The sequence below is a fragment of the Euleptes europaea genome, chromosome 18 (assembly GCF_029931775.1).
Source record: "Euleptes europaea isolate rEulEur1 chromosome 18, rEulEur1.hap1, whole genome shotgun sequence".
In the NCBI taxonomy this organism is placed as follows: Eukaryota; Metazoa; Chordata; class Lepidosauria; order Squamata; family Sphaerodactylidae; genus Euleptes; species Euleptes europaea.
The window spans coordinates 26908077-26925767 of NC_079329.1; the positions used below are offsets into that span (position 1 = coordinate 26908077).

The window sequence follows — 17691 nt, forward strand, 5'->3', positions numbered from 1 at the left end:
ATACAGAGGGTGTGTGGGGAGGGGTTATTTTTTGAGGGGAGGACACGAGTACTTTGAGATTCTCGAAGCAACTTACAGGACTCCTCAGATCAGCGGAGAGGATGTGCTTCCCTTCCACATGGTCCTTAAACCGACGCCGCGCTTCTTCCAGGGTCGCCTTATGGCCAGCTTTTCCTAGCTTCCCCAAAACTAAACCTCTCAGAAGCGCATCCAGGTGGCCTGATAGAAGACAGGAAAAGTAAGCAGTTTTAAAAACAGGATTAACAAAACCTCTGTACTTTTGAAGTGGTGACGTTACAGAATCCTAGAACTGAAAAAGGACACACCGAGGTTATCCATTCAATTCCCAGGGCCCTGAGCCAGGACTTCCTGGTTGTGAAGCATCTCTACAAGATGCTTAATAGTCCTCTTTATAAATCTCAAGCAATAGAGATTCCATAATGTCTGTATTCTTGGTACAAAACAAGGAATGCAAAAATAATTCAAACCCTCAACTGCTGCTGTCGAAATGTTAGGTGACAGCTCTGCACAGAGCTCAAAACTATCTCTTAACCCTTTGAGACCAACACCGGGTCGGTATGTGCCACTGGCACTGAACAGAGACAGGCCAGCGCTCAGTAGCAGAACACGGGATTGGCATGCAGAAGATCTCAGGCTCTCTGCCATCTCCATTGCCAAGGATCTCAGGCACTAGGAAAGATATTAAGGAGCTGCTGCATTCAGAGGGGGACTGTACCGTTCTGGAGGGGACTAAACAGCTTCATTTGAACATATAACTACAATCCTTGGGAGGGGCGGTGGCTCAGTGGCAGAGCATCTGCTTGGCATGCAGAAGGTCTCAGGTTCAATCTCCGGCATCTCCAGTTAAAGGGACTAGGCAAGTAGGTGATGTGAAAGACCTCTGCCTGAGACTCTGGAAAGCCGCTGCTATCTGAGTGGACAATACTGACTTCAATGGACCAAGGGTCTGATGCAGTGTAAGACAGCTTCATGTGTTCATCCTTTCCAGCCTTGTATGCCATTGTTATCGCTGTTGTCAAAGCAAGGATGTCAAAGTTATGAGAATGAACGAGCTGCAAGATTAGTTTCAAGGCTGCCATGCGAGTCTATGGTGGAGGTGGGGACCCAACCCCATGATAAGCCCCCAAATTCAACGCCACCCTTTATGCTGTACCTCCTCTCATCCCTCAACTGAGCCTAGGCTGTTTCGCACAAAGCTCCCAATGCATTGGTTCTTAACCTTCAATCCACTGTGGAACTCCCTGCCCCAGGATGTGGTGACAGCTGCCAACTTGGAAGGCTTTAAGAGGGGAGTGGACATGTTCATGGAGGAGAGGGCTATTCATGGCTACTAGCCAAAATGGATACTAGTCGTGATGCATACCTATTATATCCAGGATCAGAGGAGCATGCCTGTTACTTTAGGTGCTGTGGAACACAGGCAGGCATAATAATGCTGCTGGTTGAACAGACTGCTGGACTTGATGGACCTTGATCTGATCCACATGGCTTTTATGTTCTTATGTACCACCCACCAAGTACACAAACTGTGGCACTTCCTGAACTCATAAAATTGCAATATACTAAATCAGACCATCAGTCCACCAAGGTCAGTACTCTGACCAGCAGCAGTTCTCTGGGGTCTCAAGCAGAAATCTCTCACTTACGCTACAACCCTGATTTTTCATCAGAAATGGCAGAAATTGAATCCGCGGCCTTCTGCATGACAAGCAGATGCTCTACCACTGAGCCACAGCCCCTTGAGAGCCAGCGTGGTGTAGTGATTAGAGGAGGTGGACTCTGATCTGGAGAACCAGGTTTGATTCCCCACTCCTCCACCTGAAGCCTGCTGGGCGACCTTAGGCCAGTCACAGTTCTCTCAGAACTCTCTCAGCCCCACCTCCGGAACTGTAACTATTACACTATACTCCGTTCTAAGTTTATTGAGCCCCTCAAACTGAGAATGGGACCCGTCAGGGAAAGAGAAAAGATAGAAAAGCTCCTACAAGGAGATAATCCCTCAATCACCTCTCAGGTAGCAAAATTTTGGTACGGCTGCAATGACAATTCGTTGCCACAGAGTAGTCTCTTAGTCCAAATGGCAGATGTAACTCGGATGTTATTTATTTTATTATTTTTATTTTTAAGTGACTTAAGACTCGGACTGTAAACCTTTGTCAGTAAGACCATTTTAGTCCATGTATCTTGTTTTAACTGACCAAGGGCCGCGAATAAACTATCTGATCTGATCTCTCAGCCCCACCTACCTCACAGGGTGTCTGTTATGGGGAGAGGAAGGAAAAGAGATAGTAAGCCGGTTTGATTCTCTTTCAAAGGCAGAGAAAGTCGGTGTATAAAAACCAACTCTTCTTCTTCCATGGTTCAAGGCAGGTGCTGCTATTACAGTGCCTTCTCCCGGACACTGGCAGAATCTTGTTTGCTCACCCACCTGGGCACTGAAATTGATTTGAGAACTATGCTCGTACCATCCTGAGGATGAATCTTGGACTGTGTCTTTAAACAGACTGTAGAAAGCCGCTGCAGAACATCATACTCTGTATTGACTGTATATAATTGTAGTGTGTAGTTTAGCTGGCTGAGATTGTATTTTTGTAATTTTTATAGTATCAAATCACGTTGTAGTATTGCACATTAAATTGTAACCTGTAGTATTGTATGCATATGGTATTTTGGCCATAGTTGCTGTTTTTTTCCCCAGATAGTCCACCCACCTGGGCAGGCAGAGGTTGGGGACAGCAGCAACGGCAGACACCTTTTTCTCACTTGTGGGCTCTCCCTCTGCCCCCGGCTGCCGTTTCCATCCACCCACCCTCGGGGAGACACGGGAAGCCACAACAGCAATAAGCAAAGGCTGCAGGGAGCAGCAGCTGAGGATGCCTGCCCTATGCGGCAGCCAAGAAGTAGAGGGCGGGTGAGTGATCAGCCGTGGCAGACGGGGGGAGGCAGCTGCCTCACTGGTATGGGGGGGGGGGAGTCTGTCCCTAAGGAGGTAAATATGAAAGGGAAACTCAACGCCTCTTTCCAAGCCTGTCATTTCCCCACATCTGGAACCAGCCCTGACTGAGTCTCCTGCTTCTTCTTAAGGGCAGCCATTGGCTAATGGGCCATTTGTCGACAGAAGCCTCTCGATATGTGAAGCAGTTTATATGTGTGAGAAATAAGTGCTCTCCCTTTATGGTGGTGCATATTGGGTAATGTAGTCTTAGTGCCACAGTAGGTCAGACATTTCTGTGTTCTCTCCCTTATTCATAACAAGTCCCTTCCAGTGGCACAGCTCTCCCACTATTAGAAGACTTGCGGCAGCTATGAGACGCACAAGATCAAACTCTTTTCACCGGAAGCTACAATGAACTCTTGTCATAAAGGACTGACTTGAACAGTCATCCCTGGCAAGGTCATACATCTTATTGATCTGTTTTGGATACACGTTGGAGTTAAATAAAAGGATCTGGGGCTTTGTAGAACTGTGTTGAATGCTTACTTGCCAGAGGGGGAAAAACTCATAAGCTTCCCTCAGCCAAAGATAGTGGAAAGAGTGGATTTGCAAGTGCTCTCCTCTGCTTACTGAGCCAGAGAAGTAAAACAAGAGTTGGTTTTTATATACTGATTTTCTCTGCCACTTAAGGGAGAATCAAACCAGCTTAACAATCACCTTCCCCTCCCCATAACAGACACCCTGGGAGGTAGGTGAGGCTGAGAGAGCGTGACTAGCCCAAGGTCACCCAGCTGGCTTCATGTGTAGGAGAGTGGGGAAACAAATCCAGTTCATCAGATTAGCATTCGCCATTCATGTGGAGGAGTGGGGAATCAAACCCGGTTCTCCCGATCAGACTCCACTGCTCCAAACCACCGCTCTTATCCACTACACTGCACTGGCTCTCAGAACGTCCTGAGTATCTGAATGCTCTTGGTTTGGTCCTGCTTGACATCAAAGCCACTCACCCTTCCCAAACCCTTCAAGGATCAAAACGCAAAGAAAAACTCCATACCCTCGCCAGGCTTGGGGTCCCAGCCCAACTTCTCTCCTATGGGCGAAAAGATATCGCGGACCAATGCCTGGATCTCCTCATAGAAGTCTGTGTGGGACAAGAGAGTCGAGAGAATCCCCAGGTTACAGCTCAGGTCGCTCCACACGGTATAGTTGGGCTCATTCACAAACGCTTCCATGACTTTTAGAACCTCTACAGTGCTAATAATTCCAGCTCGGGCCTGAGAGAGGAAAAGAACAAGTTACGCTCGACTCCTGAACAAATAAAGAAAGCTCTTTGGATTTCTTCTTCATATATGAGGGAAAACTGGATGCTGATGGCAACACTTGGCCTGGGGGAAGAGGGATAGAGGACAACTAGCACGGGTAATGAAAGGCTAAGCCAGCGCCCTGTGGCCAACCTTAACAACTCAAGCGTGTGCTAAACTCCCCCCCCCTTCCCTCTGCCACTTGAGGACAGCCATCTCAGGCCCACGTCAGCTCCTGCTGTCTAATCTGCTGATTGGCAGGGTGCCACATAGAACACTGGCTGGGTTTAGTCAACTCCCGAGAGTTTATGAAGTTGCTAATAGTGCGCAGAAAAGAATGTCTTTATTACAGAACTTGAGATGGCCCAATGAAATAGCTCGATAATTGATTCTGCGCAGACCAAGGAAAGGAACCGGGGTGCAATTAACTTACGGAGTTTACCACCACACAAAGGGAGGCTCTGGCCGCAAGCTTACAGGGCAGAAAAATAAATGGATCAGACAAATTCGTTTAGGACACACTAGCAGCTATTAGCAACGACCGCCTCCTTGTTTAGAGGCAGTTACCTTCTGAACGCCAGCCGCTGGGGGACAAACGGGAGAAGGCTTCCAGCCCACTGCTTGTGGACTTCCCAGAAACACCAACTGGCCACTTACGGTGCTTAACCTCTAACTATTCTGTGTATGAGCATACCTGACCGACTGCAGCCTACTCCTATCAATTAGAAGAAGAGTTGGTTTTTAATATGCCGACTTTCTCTACCTTTTAAGGAGAATCAAACCAGCTTACAAACTGGCTTACAATCTCATCTTCCCTTCCCCTCCCCACAACAGACACCCTGTGAGGTAGGTGAGGCTGAGAGAGTTCGAAGACACCTGTGACTAGCCCAAGGTCACCCAGCTGGCCTCATGCGTAGGAGTGGGGAAACCAACCCGGTTCACCAGATTAGCGTCTGCCACTCATGTGGAGGAGTGGGGAATCAAACCCGGTTCTCCAAATTAGAGTCCACTGCTTCTACCATGCTGGCTTTCTCTTACAATAGAGCAGGGGTGGGGAACCTCAGGCCCGGGGGCCGTATGCGGCCCCCGAGGACATTTTTTGTGGCCCTCGGGAGCTCCGGGAACCCTGCCGCGGAGGCGGGGCGCAGGGTGGCCCTCCCCGAGGGTGTTCCTGGGGCCACGGCTTACAGCGCCCTTGTAGCGCCCTTTGGACCTCCTCTCACTGACTGTTGGTTGTTGGTCGGCGAGAGGGGGGGGGAGGGACTCTTCCCCCAAGGCTGCCCCCTACAGCTGCGGCGTGCAGGAACGCTGCGGCACATTGTAAGCCCCTCTCGCTGCCTGTCGACTGTTGAGCAGCGGGGGGGGGGGGAGAGGCTGGCGGCTCCCGGCGGCAGAGCATGCATGCAGAACCAATTGGGCTTGGGGAGGGCTTTTATGGACTCTGGGGAGGGAGTGCACGAAGACTGGGGCCCGGTTGCTTGGTGCTCCGTGCGCCGCCAGGTGTGTGTGTGTGTGTGTGTGTGGGCGGGGGAGGTGGGGTGGCTGGGGCCCGGTTGCGCAGGCCGGCATGCGCGGGTGTGTGTGTGTGGGGGGGGAGGCTTTTCTCTCTTCCTCTTTTTCTGTCACTCTTTCTCCTTTCTCTCCCTCCCTCTTTTTCTGTCTCTTTCTTTGTCTCCCTCCGTCCTTTTTTTTCTTTCCCTCTGTCCTTTTCTTTCTTTCTCCCCCTCTCTCCATTTCTTTCTCCCTTTCTCTCTCTTTCTCCCTCCCTCCCTTTTCCTCTTTCTCTGTTTTCCTTCCTCCCTTCCTCCCTTGCCAATCGACTGTGGGCTGCGCCCCCCTGGCGCCTCGTTTTCTGGGGCCCACAGCTGGCTGCCCTCCCACCTGGGAGGGGGGAGTGGGGGCGCCCTGCAGGCCTTCTCTGGGTGGCCTCCCCTGGGGTTGCCAACCTCCAGGGGGTGGCTGGAGACCTGGCAACCCTAGCCTCTCCCCCACACACACATACTGGGAGATCTACACCTGGTACGGCCCCCAAAAGATGTTATAAATGTGCAAATAGCCCTTGGCAGGAAAAAGGTTCCCCACCCCTGCAATAGAGTCAAGTCCTCCACAACTCAGCACAGCTTGGTGCTGACGGACAACAGTTTCTTCATGCAATTCTCCATTAATATTGACTTATTAACTGAAATATCCACTTTCAATTAAAGTACTACCATGAGACAGGATAAGGCACATCTTGACAACATTCCACATATCTGAGAAATTCTTGCTGGCCATCAAAATACCACTGTAAAATGTGTCCAATCCAACTTCATCATCTTGTTTTATTATGTATGCTTGAAACTGAGCCTTGGATTCATTGTGAGCTGCTATAGTTAAAGCTGTGCATCATTGATTTGGTTTTTCAGCTGTTGGGTAATTGATTCAATTTACTGCACAGTCAATTTCAAGCACAGTCCCTGTTCGGGTTTGTGCATAATGATAGTAGGATCTAATGATGATAAGCCACAAACCATCTTGAACTTCAAAAGACTTCATCTTGAACTTCAAAGGGAGTGAACATGTTCATGGAGGAGAGGGCTATCCATGGCTACTAGACAAAATTGATACTAGTCAAGATGCATTCCTATTCTCTCCAGGATCAGAGGAGCATGCCTATCATATTAGGTGCTTTAGAAAACAGGCAGGACAATGCTGATGCAGTCGTCTTGTTTGAGGGCTTCCTAGAGGCCCCTGGTTGACCACTGTGTGAACAGACTGAATGTTTTCAAATTTCAAATACCTTTATTGGCATAGTACAATCTGCACTATATAAGGAGACTGAATGTATTACTTGATGGACCTTGGTCTGATCCAGCACGGCCTTTCTTATGTTCTTATGACTTCTCCCAACAACTGCTACTACCATGTTTCAACATACTAGGCAAAACTCGGCCACTTGACACTCACTTAGTTTAGTTTCTGTTAAGAGCTTCTTTGCTGCAGAGCCAGTTTCAGCGTTGCGTCTGTCAAGCGAGTTCTCAGATAATTACATGTCAATTGTTAACTGTGAATCAGATGACAATTTTTGCCGCTTTTCTGATTTTATGCAATGAGTCATCAGCTTCCTGATTAGCTCATGAAGCTCTTCATACAAACAAAAAAAGGTGCCTGTTGCAAGTTGCAGAAACAGCTCGCAATCTCCAGCAACTGTTTTCATGATTACCATTTTAAATTTCATGAGTGGATCTTGCATTGCAGATGTTATGCAATTTGCAGGTTTACTTGTTAAGGGATCTTTGCTTCTTCCACATACTCCTTGACATTGTCAAAAACAGTGGTAGCCCTATCAAGACACATAACACTCTCCAGCCACCTAGTGGAGCAAAAAATGTCCGGGGAAATTGTGTGCTTCCTGTTATAGAACACTCCTAGCTGGGGATTCTTTGAACAGATAATACTGTTATGCAAGAGTGAATTAAGGCCCCATTTCACTGCATGCAATCCTGTTTTAAAAGACCCGTGTACGACATGAACATTCCTAAGACAATCAATTAGTTTTCTTCTCCTTTCCAGACATAGTTTGTATTCATTTCTTCTTTTTAGTTTTTCCCCCCAGAAAATTGTGATTTACATTTGACCCCTCCAAGAGATAACCTGTAGTAATTTCGCAACTGGTAAAGAAAGACATGCCTTCTTGAAATTTCTGAAGAAGGTCTTCAGCCATAGTGGTTTGAAGAAAAACACTGGTCAGGTACCATGTGGAAACTTCTGGCAGTGTTCATCCCCCAAACAAACCACTAAATCCATATCACTCTTTAGAATCACCAGATACGACCAAGGGAGCTTTGACTCTCGAAAAATCATACCCTGATAATCTTGTCGGTCTCTAAGGTGCTACTGGACTTGAATACAGATTAAAAAATGTTTGGCACTGTTTCAGTAGAAGGTCAGAGAAGTATGGTGCCAAGCCAAAAACTACAACATACATTGCTTTTGATTTTCCAAGATGAAACTGTTGGGCTATTCGGCTATCTAAGAACATTTGCATGAATAACTCATCAATATTGTTGCAAGAGTTAAAGGACACCTTCATCACTACCTGCAAGGTCCAGAGGCGCTCTGCCGTCCTAACACAGTCTCTGATTACATAGGTACACATGAACACATGAAACTGCCTTCTACTCAATCAGGCTCTTGGTCCATCAAAGTCAGTACTGTCTGCTCAGACAGGCAGCGGCTCTCCAGGTTCTCAGGCAGATGGTCTTTCACATCACCTACTTTCCTAGTCCCTTTAACTGGAGATGCAAGGGATTGAACCTGGGACCTTCTGCATGCCAAGCAGATGCTCTACCACAGAGCCACAGCCCCTCCCCATTTGTAAAGCAGGTAGTTCTTTGCATTTTTCATCACCCTGAACAAGTTTTCCAGTGTTTTCTGAGCTTTTCTCTCTTCCTCCTCTGTGCTTTTACTACCATAACTTGTACTTGGTTTTGAACCAAAACACATTGCAACGGACTGCTGACTCGATATAATTTTCATGTTCTTCTGGTGTAATGGTGCTTGCTCATGGCGCTGCATATCACATTAGTTCAAAAGTTTTGTAGCACACTTTACAAATAGCCTTTGCATCTGTCTCCAGCCATGGAATGAACTCAGCATGAAGTCCTCTTAAAAGCAATCTTTGAAATGTAGTTCCCAATGCAGCCTTCCACAGAAGCACTCTGCCTGTCTGGCAAGCAGGAGCTTTCAGGGTATGGATCTTTCTGGGTTCCAGAATGTGTAATTAGCAGAATGTGTAATTAGCAAGGAAGGAAGTGGAGCTTTCTGCAATCTAGCAGAAGCAGACAAACCCATCTGCGAGCGTTATATTTGAGAAGGTGTCAGAGGAGGGGGGGAGAGAGAGAGCTTGTTCTCTGTAAATTTCAGCAGGAGCAGACAAAGCCCACGGACAAACTTTACTTAGCGTAGTGCACCATGAATGTGGAAAGTGCTTGTTCTTTGTGAAATACAACAGCACCAAAAGGAGGGCAACAAAGATAGTGAGGGGTCTGGAGACCAAGTCCTATGAAGAAAGGCTGAAGGAGCTGGAGATGTTTAGCCTGAAGAGGAGAAGACTGAGAGGGGATATGATAACCATCTTCAAGTACTTGAAGGGCTGTCATATAGAGGATGGTGCGGAGTTGTTTTCTGTTGCCCCAGAAGGTCGGACCAGAACCAACGGGTTGAAATTAAATCAAAAGAGTTTCCGTCTAGACATTAGGAAGAATTTTCTAACAGAGCAGTTCCTCAGTGGAACAGACTTCCTCGGGAGGTGGTAAGTGCTCCTTCCCTGGAGATTATTAAGCAGAGGCTAGATGACCATCTGTCAGCAATGCTGATTCTATGACCTCAGGCCAGGGATGGGGAATGTCAGGCCCAGGGGCCATATAAGGCCCGTGAAATCATTTGGTCTGGCCCTTTGTGGGTCCTGGCAGATCTCTAGAACAGAAGGATCTAAGACTGGCGATCTGCCCCCTCCCGTGGACAGGAATAGTCTCTATTCAAGGCGGATGTGAGTTTGTTTGGCCGAGAAAAGGAACTCCCCCCCCCCGCAGAAGAGTCGTTAGCTATGGAGCTGCTAGGACCACCCAAGAAACTGTGTTAACCCTTTCCCACCTGGGCCATGGAGAAACATATTCCCTCTGTACTACAAGAGGGCTGGGGGCGGAAGTGGCAACAATGGAGGGGTTAAAGGGTGCAGGACCAGAATACGCGGGGTCAAGTTCTTAGCCAGTGTGTTTTCATTTCATCCGTGCAGGCGGAAATAGCAGGAGCCGGCTGTAGAATCCGGCCCTGACCATGTGGAGCAGGAGCAACTCCAGCATGGAGCTGGGCGGCTACGCCCAGCTGGTGCAACAGACCATCCTGTGCCACCAGGTGGGTGAGTGCACCACCAGTTGGATGCCTACCTGCTTGCCCGCGGGGGGGTCATCTGGGCAGCTGCCTGCTTGGGGTTTGGTCAGTACCCCCTCTCCCTTCTGGTTCTTTCCCCCCTAAGTTCTGCAAAAGACACGTAGGGCGGGAAAGTTCTGGATCGGGGCGTTACTGGACCGGGCTCCTTCACCTACAAACCCTGAGCGGCTTGTAGCTCACTCCATCTAGTGTTTGCTGTCCTGCTTGAATCTCTTAGGCCCAGCTGGGGACGGCAGAGCTCAAAAGTGAGTAGCTCTACGTGGCAGACACTCAGAGCCGTCTCTGGTCGTGCCTCTTGGCTAAATGTTTGACCAAATATAGCAGGCTAATGTTTAAGTTGATAATTTTGTATGGCCCACAAATGATGTTATAAATATCCAAATGGCCCTTGGCAGAAAAAAGGTTCCCCACCCCTGCTTTATACACATAGCCTGAATGTAATTTTAAACAATATTTTTAATATTTTTGTATACATTAAACCATCAATGACACTCCTAAGGGCCTGTGAGCAATGCCTGCATGCTGGCTCAAAAGGTCTGGTTTTCGGATCAGTCTGGATATTGGATGCCCGGATAAGGGATACTCAACCTGTATGTCTTCATCACATTTTCCAAGACTTTCCCCGACCAATTTCAATTTCCCTGACTTTCTAAGAAAGTGGCAACCTGAAAGAGGACATTCCCGCAACAGATGTAAGAAACAAGTCTACCCTTGCTAAAAGGAGAGCACAACACATAGAATTACTTTCAGCTTCCTCTGCATGCTTCAGTTTCATACCCTCATACATAAGAAGAGACAACACAACCACACTGGGGTATATCTAGGGAACTGACAAAGCTGCAGGTATCCCCACACGTCTGCAACTGAACTCGTCAGGAAGGAATTCAGTACTGGCACAGAATTCAGCGTGTCAAGAATCACTGGCTTTCTTGGTTTTTAAATGTGTTTCTAGAACACTTAAAGCTACAACAACACACTTCAACATCCACGAGCAGCACCTGAAAGGATTGCTGAAACCAGGAGGAGACAAGACTTCCAAAAGTCCCATGGTGTGGCCACAGTGCACTGCATGCTCGCCCCTCCTCACAAGGAGAGTGAAATCCAATACAGAGTTAAGCTGGTTCAAACAAACTGAAATCTATGAGCTGAGGCTGGAGTAACTCAGCGCAGGACTGCACTGCAAGCCATGCAAAATTAACCTGAATGGAAAAAAAAATAGTGGCCAGGGTTCGAAGATGGGCATATTTGACAGGTCAGCAAAGAAAGCCGGCTGCTTTCTGATGTTTCCCCTCTGTATCTCAACAAGCCTTACAGCTCTTTGAACCCTGGCCTGTAATTTTTTTTTCATTCAGGCTAATTTTGCATGGCCTGCAGTGCAACCCAGTGCAGAGTGAGCTATTCAAAGGAACAGTTAAAAATCCCACGGGGTTTTGCACTGTTCCCCAAAGCGGGTCTTTGGGGGTCCCTGCTCTAGTTCATTCCCCAATTTAGAGTCTTGATCAGTGCAGAATACAAACATGCTTTCAGCACAACGCCCAGAGAAACCTTAGCTATCGACTCAAAAAAGTGGAAATGTCTCCTCGTGGAGGCAAAACAGTTCCCCGGGCTGGGCATCTGAGGCCTGGACTGCTGGACTGTTTCACATTGCTGGACTGTTTCACACACCCCTCATTAATGAGATGCAGCGTTCGTTAACTACAAAGACACTACCCCTCTGGAAACAGTGGCTAGATTCTTGGGGGACATGTTTCTACAGCGGTGGGGACAACCTGTTATAAAGTTGCTAACACTACCAAGAGGTTACAGAAAGGGAAGGCCAGCCGCCACTTACCAAAGAAAAGAGATCATTTTGCAGACCCAACCTGTCCACAGGTGGCAAGGAGAGGTCGCGGATGGCTGGGAGCAAACTCTCCAGCATCTCAGAGCTGTACTGCGTACGGTAAAACCCTACAGTGCCCAGGTTTAGCTGAAAAGAAAAGTGGGGGGGGGGGAGAGAGAAGGGGACACATACAATCCAGTTAGTAGCTCACAGAATAAATGGACTGACTTCAGGAATAAAATCGTGGTCCCTTCTTCTGTATCTTTCAGAAAAACACAGGACCAGGAAGATGAATGTAAAAACGCTGCTAGTAGCACTTTGCACTGCAAAAGTAACGGAAAATGATGACCAATTAAGAAAAAAGTTCAGCAGAAGGAAGGAGGAAGAATTCAACCACGGAGGAGAGGTCATGTACTATCAAAATGGCTATTTTCTGTACCGGGCTTAGGACTGCCAGGTCTACCCTGGCTGCAGGTGGGAGGGGGTTAGGGGTTGCCAGTTCCAGGTTGGGAAACTTCGGGAGATTTGGGGATGGAGCCTGGGGAGGACAAAGACCCCATTGGGGGTACAATGCCACAGAGTCCACCTTCCAAAGCATTCATCTTCTCCAGGGGAACTGATCTCTGTAGTCTGGAGATGAGCTGTAATTCCAGGGAATCCCCAGGTCCCACCTGGAGGCAGGCATCCCTAACTGGCCTAGATGGTGATTATGCTGAGCTTAATACAAACTTCTGAACACTGGGTTCCTTTTCCAGAGTCCTTGCAGGTCTCTGAAATGCAGTGTCACCACCGACTCTGGCCAAAATCATTTAAAAGCAGAGGTCATATTCTTAGTAAGAAGGCACACATCTGAGAAGACCCATCAGCAACATGGGTCTATCATGCGGTTGTATCCTATTTTCTTTATTGGCCTTTCCTCCCACGCTTGCTAGCAGTATACAGGCGATAACATTAGGGGGAAACAGAGCTATTCTGATTCCCACAGCATTCTCTTACCCTTTTAACCACCCCTACAGGTTAGGTGAAAAGATGATGATTGGCCCATTGCGATGTAAAGCCTCATGGCTGAGCAGCGCCTGGGATCCCCTCGCCTACACCAAGTACTGACTGTGATACCATATTGCAGCCTGCAGGGAGATGCTGAAATTTGCCCCAACATTCAGCAAGTCCCAATCGGGTAAGTCAGTGGTGGGAAAATGTCTTAGGCACACTCCAAAGTAACACCCAGAAACATAGGTTTGCATAATTTTTTTAGTAAAATTGCAGAAGACAGGCTTTTTTCCCATACAGAATTCTAGAAAAGAGCTGTCAGCCATTAGAATAGTGAGGAGGAGGAGGAGGAGAAGAGTTGATTTTTTTAATGCCGACTTTCTCTACCACTTAAGGAAGAATCAAACCAGTTTATAATCACCACGTCCTAGTCTGACACCTTAACCACTACACCAATCTGGCTCTCACAATAGGGATATACAAAAAACAACAACCCTGCAATTCAGTTTGAGTGGTGGCACTGGTGATTTTAACTATACTGTCTATGGGGGCCTTTGATATCTTAAGCACAATCCCCTTCACCCCTTAACGAACTCCAGCAAGGACCTAATCTAAACCTGATAACATGAAAAAAGGACCGCATTTAAACAGCATCTTGCCTAAACCAGGTTGCTACCTACGCCTAATTAGCAGGCCCGTGCAACACCCATCTGGGTTACAGACCTCTGGCATACTAATTAAGCACATGGAGCTGTTTTGCACAAATAAGCAACCCAGTTTAAATCAGGATGTTTTGCAATAGCAAAGTCCCACATGTTAAGTGCTTCTGCGTTTCTAAGTGTCACATTCAAAATCAGGCAGGCCTCTATGAGTACTCTGACCAATGCTTACAAGGACTGACAAGTGGAGAAGTGGAAGAAAATTAACAGTGAATGCAGTCTGGTGAACAGCGACAAAGACAGTTCTATGTTCTCAGAAAGAACTTTAAAGGTAATTTTGGCAGTGAAAGAAGAGTCCCCAAATCCTTTTAATTAGTAAAGGTAAATCCACTAGGAGTGCTTTAAGACAGCACTGGAAAACCACAAAAAATAATTCAAGGCAAATTACAGAATATCAAACAATGCAATCAGACATAGCCATATAACCAACAAGGCAAAAGGGTGTAGGGCCACAGAGTTTGAAAACAACACAAACAGTGCAATTATCTAAGGCAAGGTATACTATAAAGAATGCAGAAAGTGGAAAGACAAAGGTACAAGACAATGCCATAACAGCAAGATGATACCTACAAGGCTACAAACCTACTCCATTACAAAGGCGCCCGCCTGAACTGTTCCCTTCCACTGCAGTTCTAACTCCTTTTATTATTATTTTTATTTATTTATTTTTGTATTTCTAGCCCGCCCTTCCCCGGCCAGGCCGGGCTCAGGGCCGGTTACAACATTACAATTTCCAATATAACAATAAACAATAAAATATATGAAACCATAAAACCACAAAACAACCCAATTAATTTAAAAGATGGTCGCCGTATATAAGTGCTTACTGTAGCAGATGAGCCAACCATAATATATAATTGGTTCGGCTATCCACCCTCAAACAGATCACAAACTCAGGGTGGGGAGTAGGGAGGCCAGCACAGATCTCACTTAATCTCACCTGCGGCTGTCCTCAACCATAGGCCTGGCGGAAAAGCTCTGTCTTACAGGCCCTGCGGAACTCCTTCAGGTCCCGCAGGGCCCTGATGTTATTAGGCAGAGCATTCCACCAGGCCGGGGCCGGTCGAGGACAGCCGCACATTCCTCAGGCCGGGGACCACCAACAGATTATTGTCAGCAGAGCGTAATGCTCTTCGGGGGGTATACCAGGAGAGGTGGTCCCGAAGATACAAGGGTCCCTGACCATGTAAGGTTTTAAAGGTTAAAACCAGCACCTTAAATCTGATCCGATATTCCAGCTGGAGCCAGTGTAGTTGTCGGAGCACTAGCTGTATATGTCTCGGGGCGAGGCCCCAGTAAGGAGCCTCGCAGCCACATTCTGTACCAGCTGGAGTCTTTGGGTCAGTCTCAAGGGCAGCCCTACATAGAGCGAGTTACAGTAGTCTAGCCTAGAGGTGACCGTCGCATGGATAACTGTAGCTAGATCTGGGCGGGAGAGGTAAGGCACCAGCTGCCGGGCCTGGCGAAGATGGTAAAATGCCGCCTTGACAACAGCTGTGACTTGAGCCTCCATAGTTAAGGAGGCATCAAAGATCACACCCAGGCGCCTGACGGCAGGCGCAGATGTTAATTCTGCACCGTCAAGAGCCGGGAGCCGGCACCCCATCCCCAAGTCGCCCCGACCGAACAACAGAACCTTCGTTTATCAAAATACTCTCCTAGGCATTTCTGTTTTGCACATTCTGTGGGAAGATCGCCCACTTTGCCTGCCCTGCTAGTTATTTCAGGTGTTAGGGGACATCACTACAATCTTTTATCTTCCCTGCAAAGGAGTGCCTCGCCTCTGGTATAGGCTCACCTTCACCCAGTGCTCAGGCTTAACGTCTTTCAGAACCAAGGTCAACTCGGGCGTGTCCATCAGCACTTGCATTTTGGCATGGGCTGGGTCCTCACTCGTACAGATGCTGATAGGAATCATCCACAGAGGGTTATCCTCCCCTACATGAAAGAAGGAGAGAGAAGGACACCTGACAGAACAAGGCAAGATACCGTCCACTGTTTGCTCCCCAGCTTCAAGGAAATTCCCTCCCCTCTGGCGGGTTTCATAGCTGTGTTACAAATGCTTCACAAGCCAGCACATTTGCAGTGTCAATGCAAGAGGGGGGAAAATATTTTAACAAAGCATTACAGAACTTTTAAAGCACTTTGCTAAAACACGGATGCTACATTTCTGAAGAATGGCAGTTCCACGATCTTCGTTTCTGTTTTACCTAGGAAACCTCAACAGAGTGGAAATTCTTCAGCTGCTTGTCCCCAAGTCACTTAGGGCTGCACTTACATGAGCAACTGCTTGGGTTTAAAATTCTTTCAGGCATACTCTATTTACGCTAAAATTGCTTTAGCGGCACAGTAGCCACTGAAATGTGGAACCCTGCAATTTTTTTCTTCTTCATAAAGCATAAAACAGACTATGGGGTTGCAATATGGTTGCACCCACTGTAACCACGTGTATTTGGAAAACAAGATGGGAGGGGTGCGTGTTTAAAACCTGTGCTTCCATGATGCAACTGCATAGCTGCTGCTTTTACACATGTTGTATGGTTCCAACCCCTAGAAGCTACCATGGTGCTAAAGTCATGTTTTAGTTGTACTTGAGAAAAGTGAAGATGAGAGGGGAACATGGCTTCATTGTTGAAAATGGAATAATACTCTTAACTGCTGCATTGTTTGTGCGAACATTTCAAGAGCAGCCCTTGCTCTCCCCCCTCCCGGGGGGGGGGGGAAAGCTTTGTTCACTAGAAAGAATGGCTGCTCAAACAAAATTAAGGGACTATGGGACATCCTTCCACATGACGATTAAATATGTGAAGCAACGAGTGAGGGAAAGAAACAGTGATGCGCTCAACGTTTTGGGGCTATAAGCATTCGAGAGTCAAAGCTCTCTCTGTCAGATACCACCTGATGAAGTATCTGAGGAAGGGAGCTTTGACTCTCAAAAGCTAATACCCCCCAAAATCTTGTTGGCCTCTAAGGTGCTACTGGACTCAAATCCAGTTGTTCTATCACAGATCAACACGGGTACTTTCTGAAACTAAGGGCGCTTTCACACATGCCAAATAATCCACTTTAAATGCACTCTCAACACACTCTGCAGCTGGATTTTACTGCGTGGAACGGCAAAATCCACTTGCAAACTATCGTTAAAGTGCATTAAAAGTGCATTATACAGTCTGTGTGAAATTGCCCTCAAGCTTCTTATCACACATATGACCTCAAGACTCAGACTCATGAACATATGCGAGGAGAAGCAGAGTGACTGCGCCAATGAAGAATCTCTCCTGCAACAGACACACACTTTTTGAGCTGTACACCAGCCAGCATTTAGGTCTTCTACAAAAGTTCCCTCCAGATGACTTTTTGGATGGTTCTCTCTCTCATACCTAAGATCTGTGACAAGGATGGTCATTTCTCCCTCCCCCTCCCCCCAGGAATGGCTGGCGACATATTCTTTTTTGGTTTGGCTCACTGCTATGAGCCACCTGGAGTGACTGCAGTCTGAATGATGCGGGTCAGGCACGGGCTGGGCAAGAAATCTTTTTCAGTTACTTCTAACCTCACAATGCAATAAGGATCCGCACCGTGGATTCAACCAGGGATTCATGATAGCTCTGCTCAGGTCAACCAAGGGTTCGACCATGTTCCCAGCAAGGGCCAAATGTCTGATCTGTTAAGATTATGAAGCAGCAAAGCAATCCTACTGAATCCTTTTGACACCAGTTTTCTACCGGCAGCTTGGGGGGGGGGGGCGGGGGAGGCTGTGGTGTGAATCCATCTTTTTACTGACCTCTGGAAAGACCTGTGCAAGTCACCTTTGAATACAGAAGATATTAATACACTGGGCTGGATCCTGCAGATCCATTCACCTAACAGCTGTGCTTTCCCACAGCACAAGGAACTCTTCCCCCACCCCCCAATGCAAAAAGCACCTTGGGCAAGGATTCCTGTATGGACGGGGGGGGGGGGGGGATGTCACAA

The 17691-nt window shown here is 47.5% G+C and overlaps 1 protein-coding gene across 1 annotated transcript in view; it reads right to left on the minus strand.

Moving 5' to 3' along the window:
- The window catches only part of NPEPPS (aminopeptidase puromycin sensitive), a 109766-nt gene that overhangs the window by 9976 nt on the left and 82099 nt on the right, over nucleotides 1-17691 (minus strand). The window contains exons 15-18 of the mRNA XM_056863851.1: nucleotides 15515-15654; nucleotides 12020-12154; nucleotides 4011-4230; nucleotides 77-219 (exon numbers count right to left, since the gene is read on the minus strand). Of these exons, the coding sequence (XP_056719829.1) occupies nucleotides 77-219; nucleotides 4011-4230; nucleotides 12020-12154; nucleotides 15515-15654 (638 nt within the window). The remainder of the gene's footprint in view (nucleotides 1-76; nucleotides 220-4010; nucleotides 4231-12019; nucleotides 12155-15514; nucleotides 15655-17691) is intronic.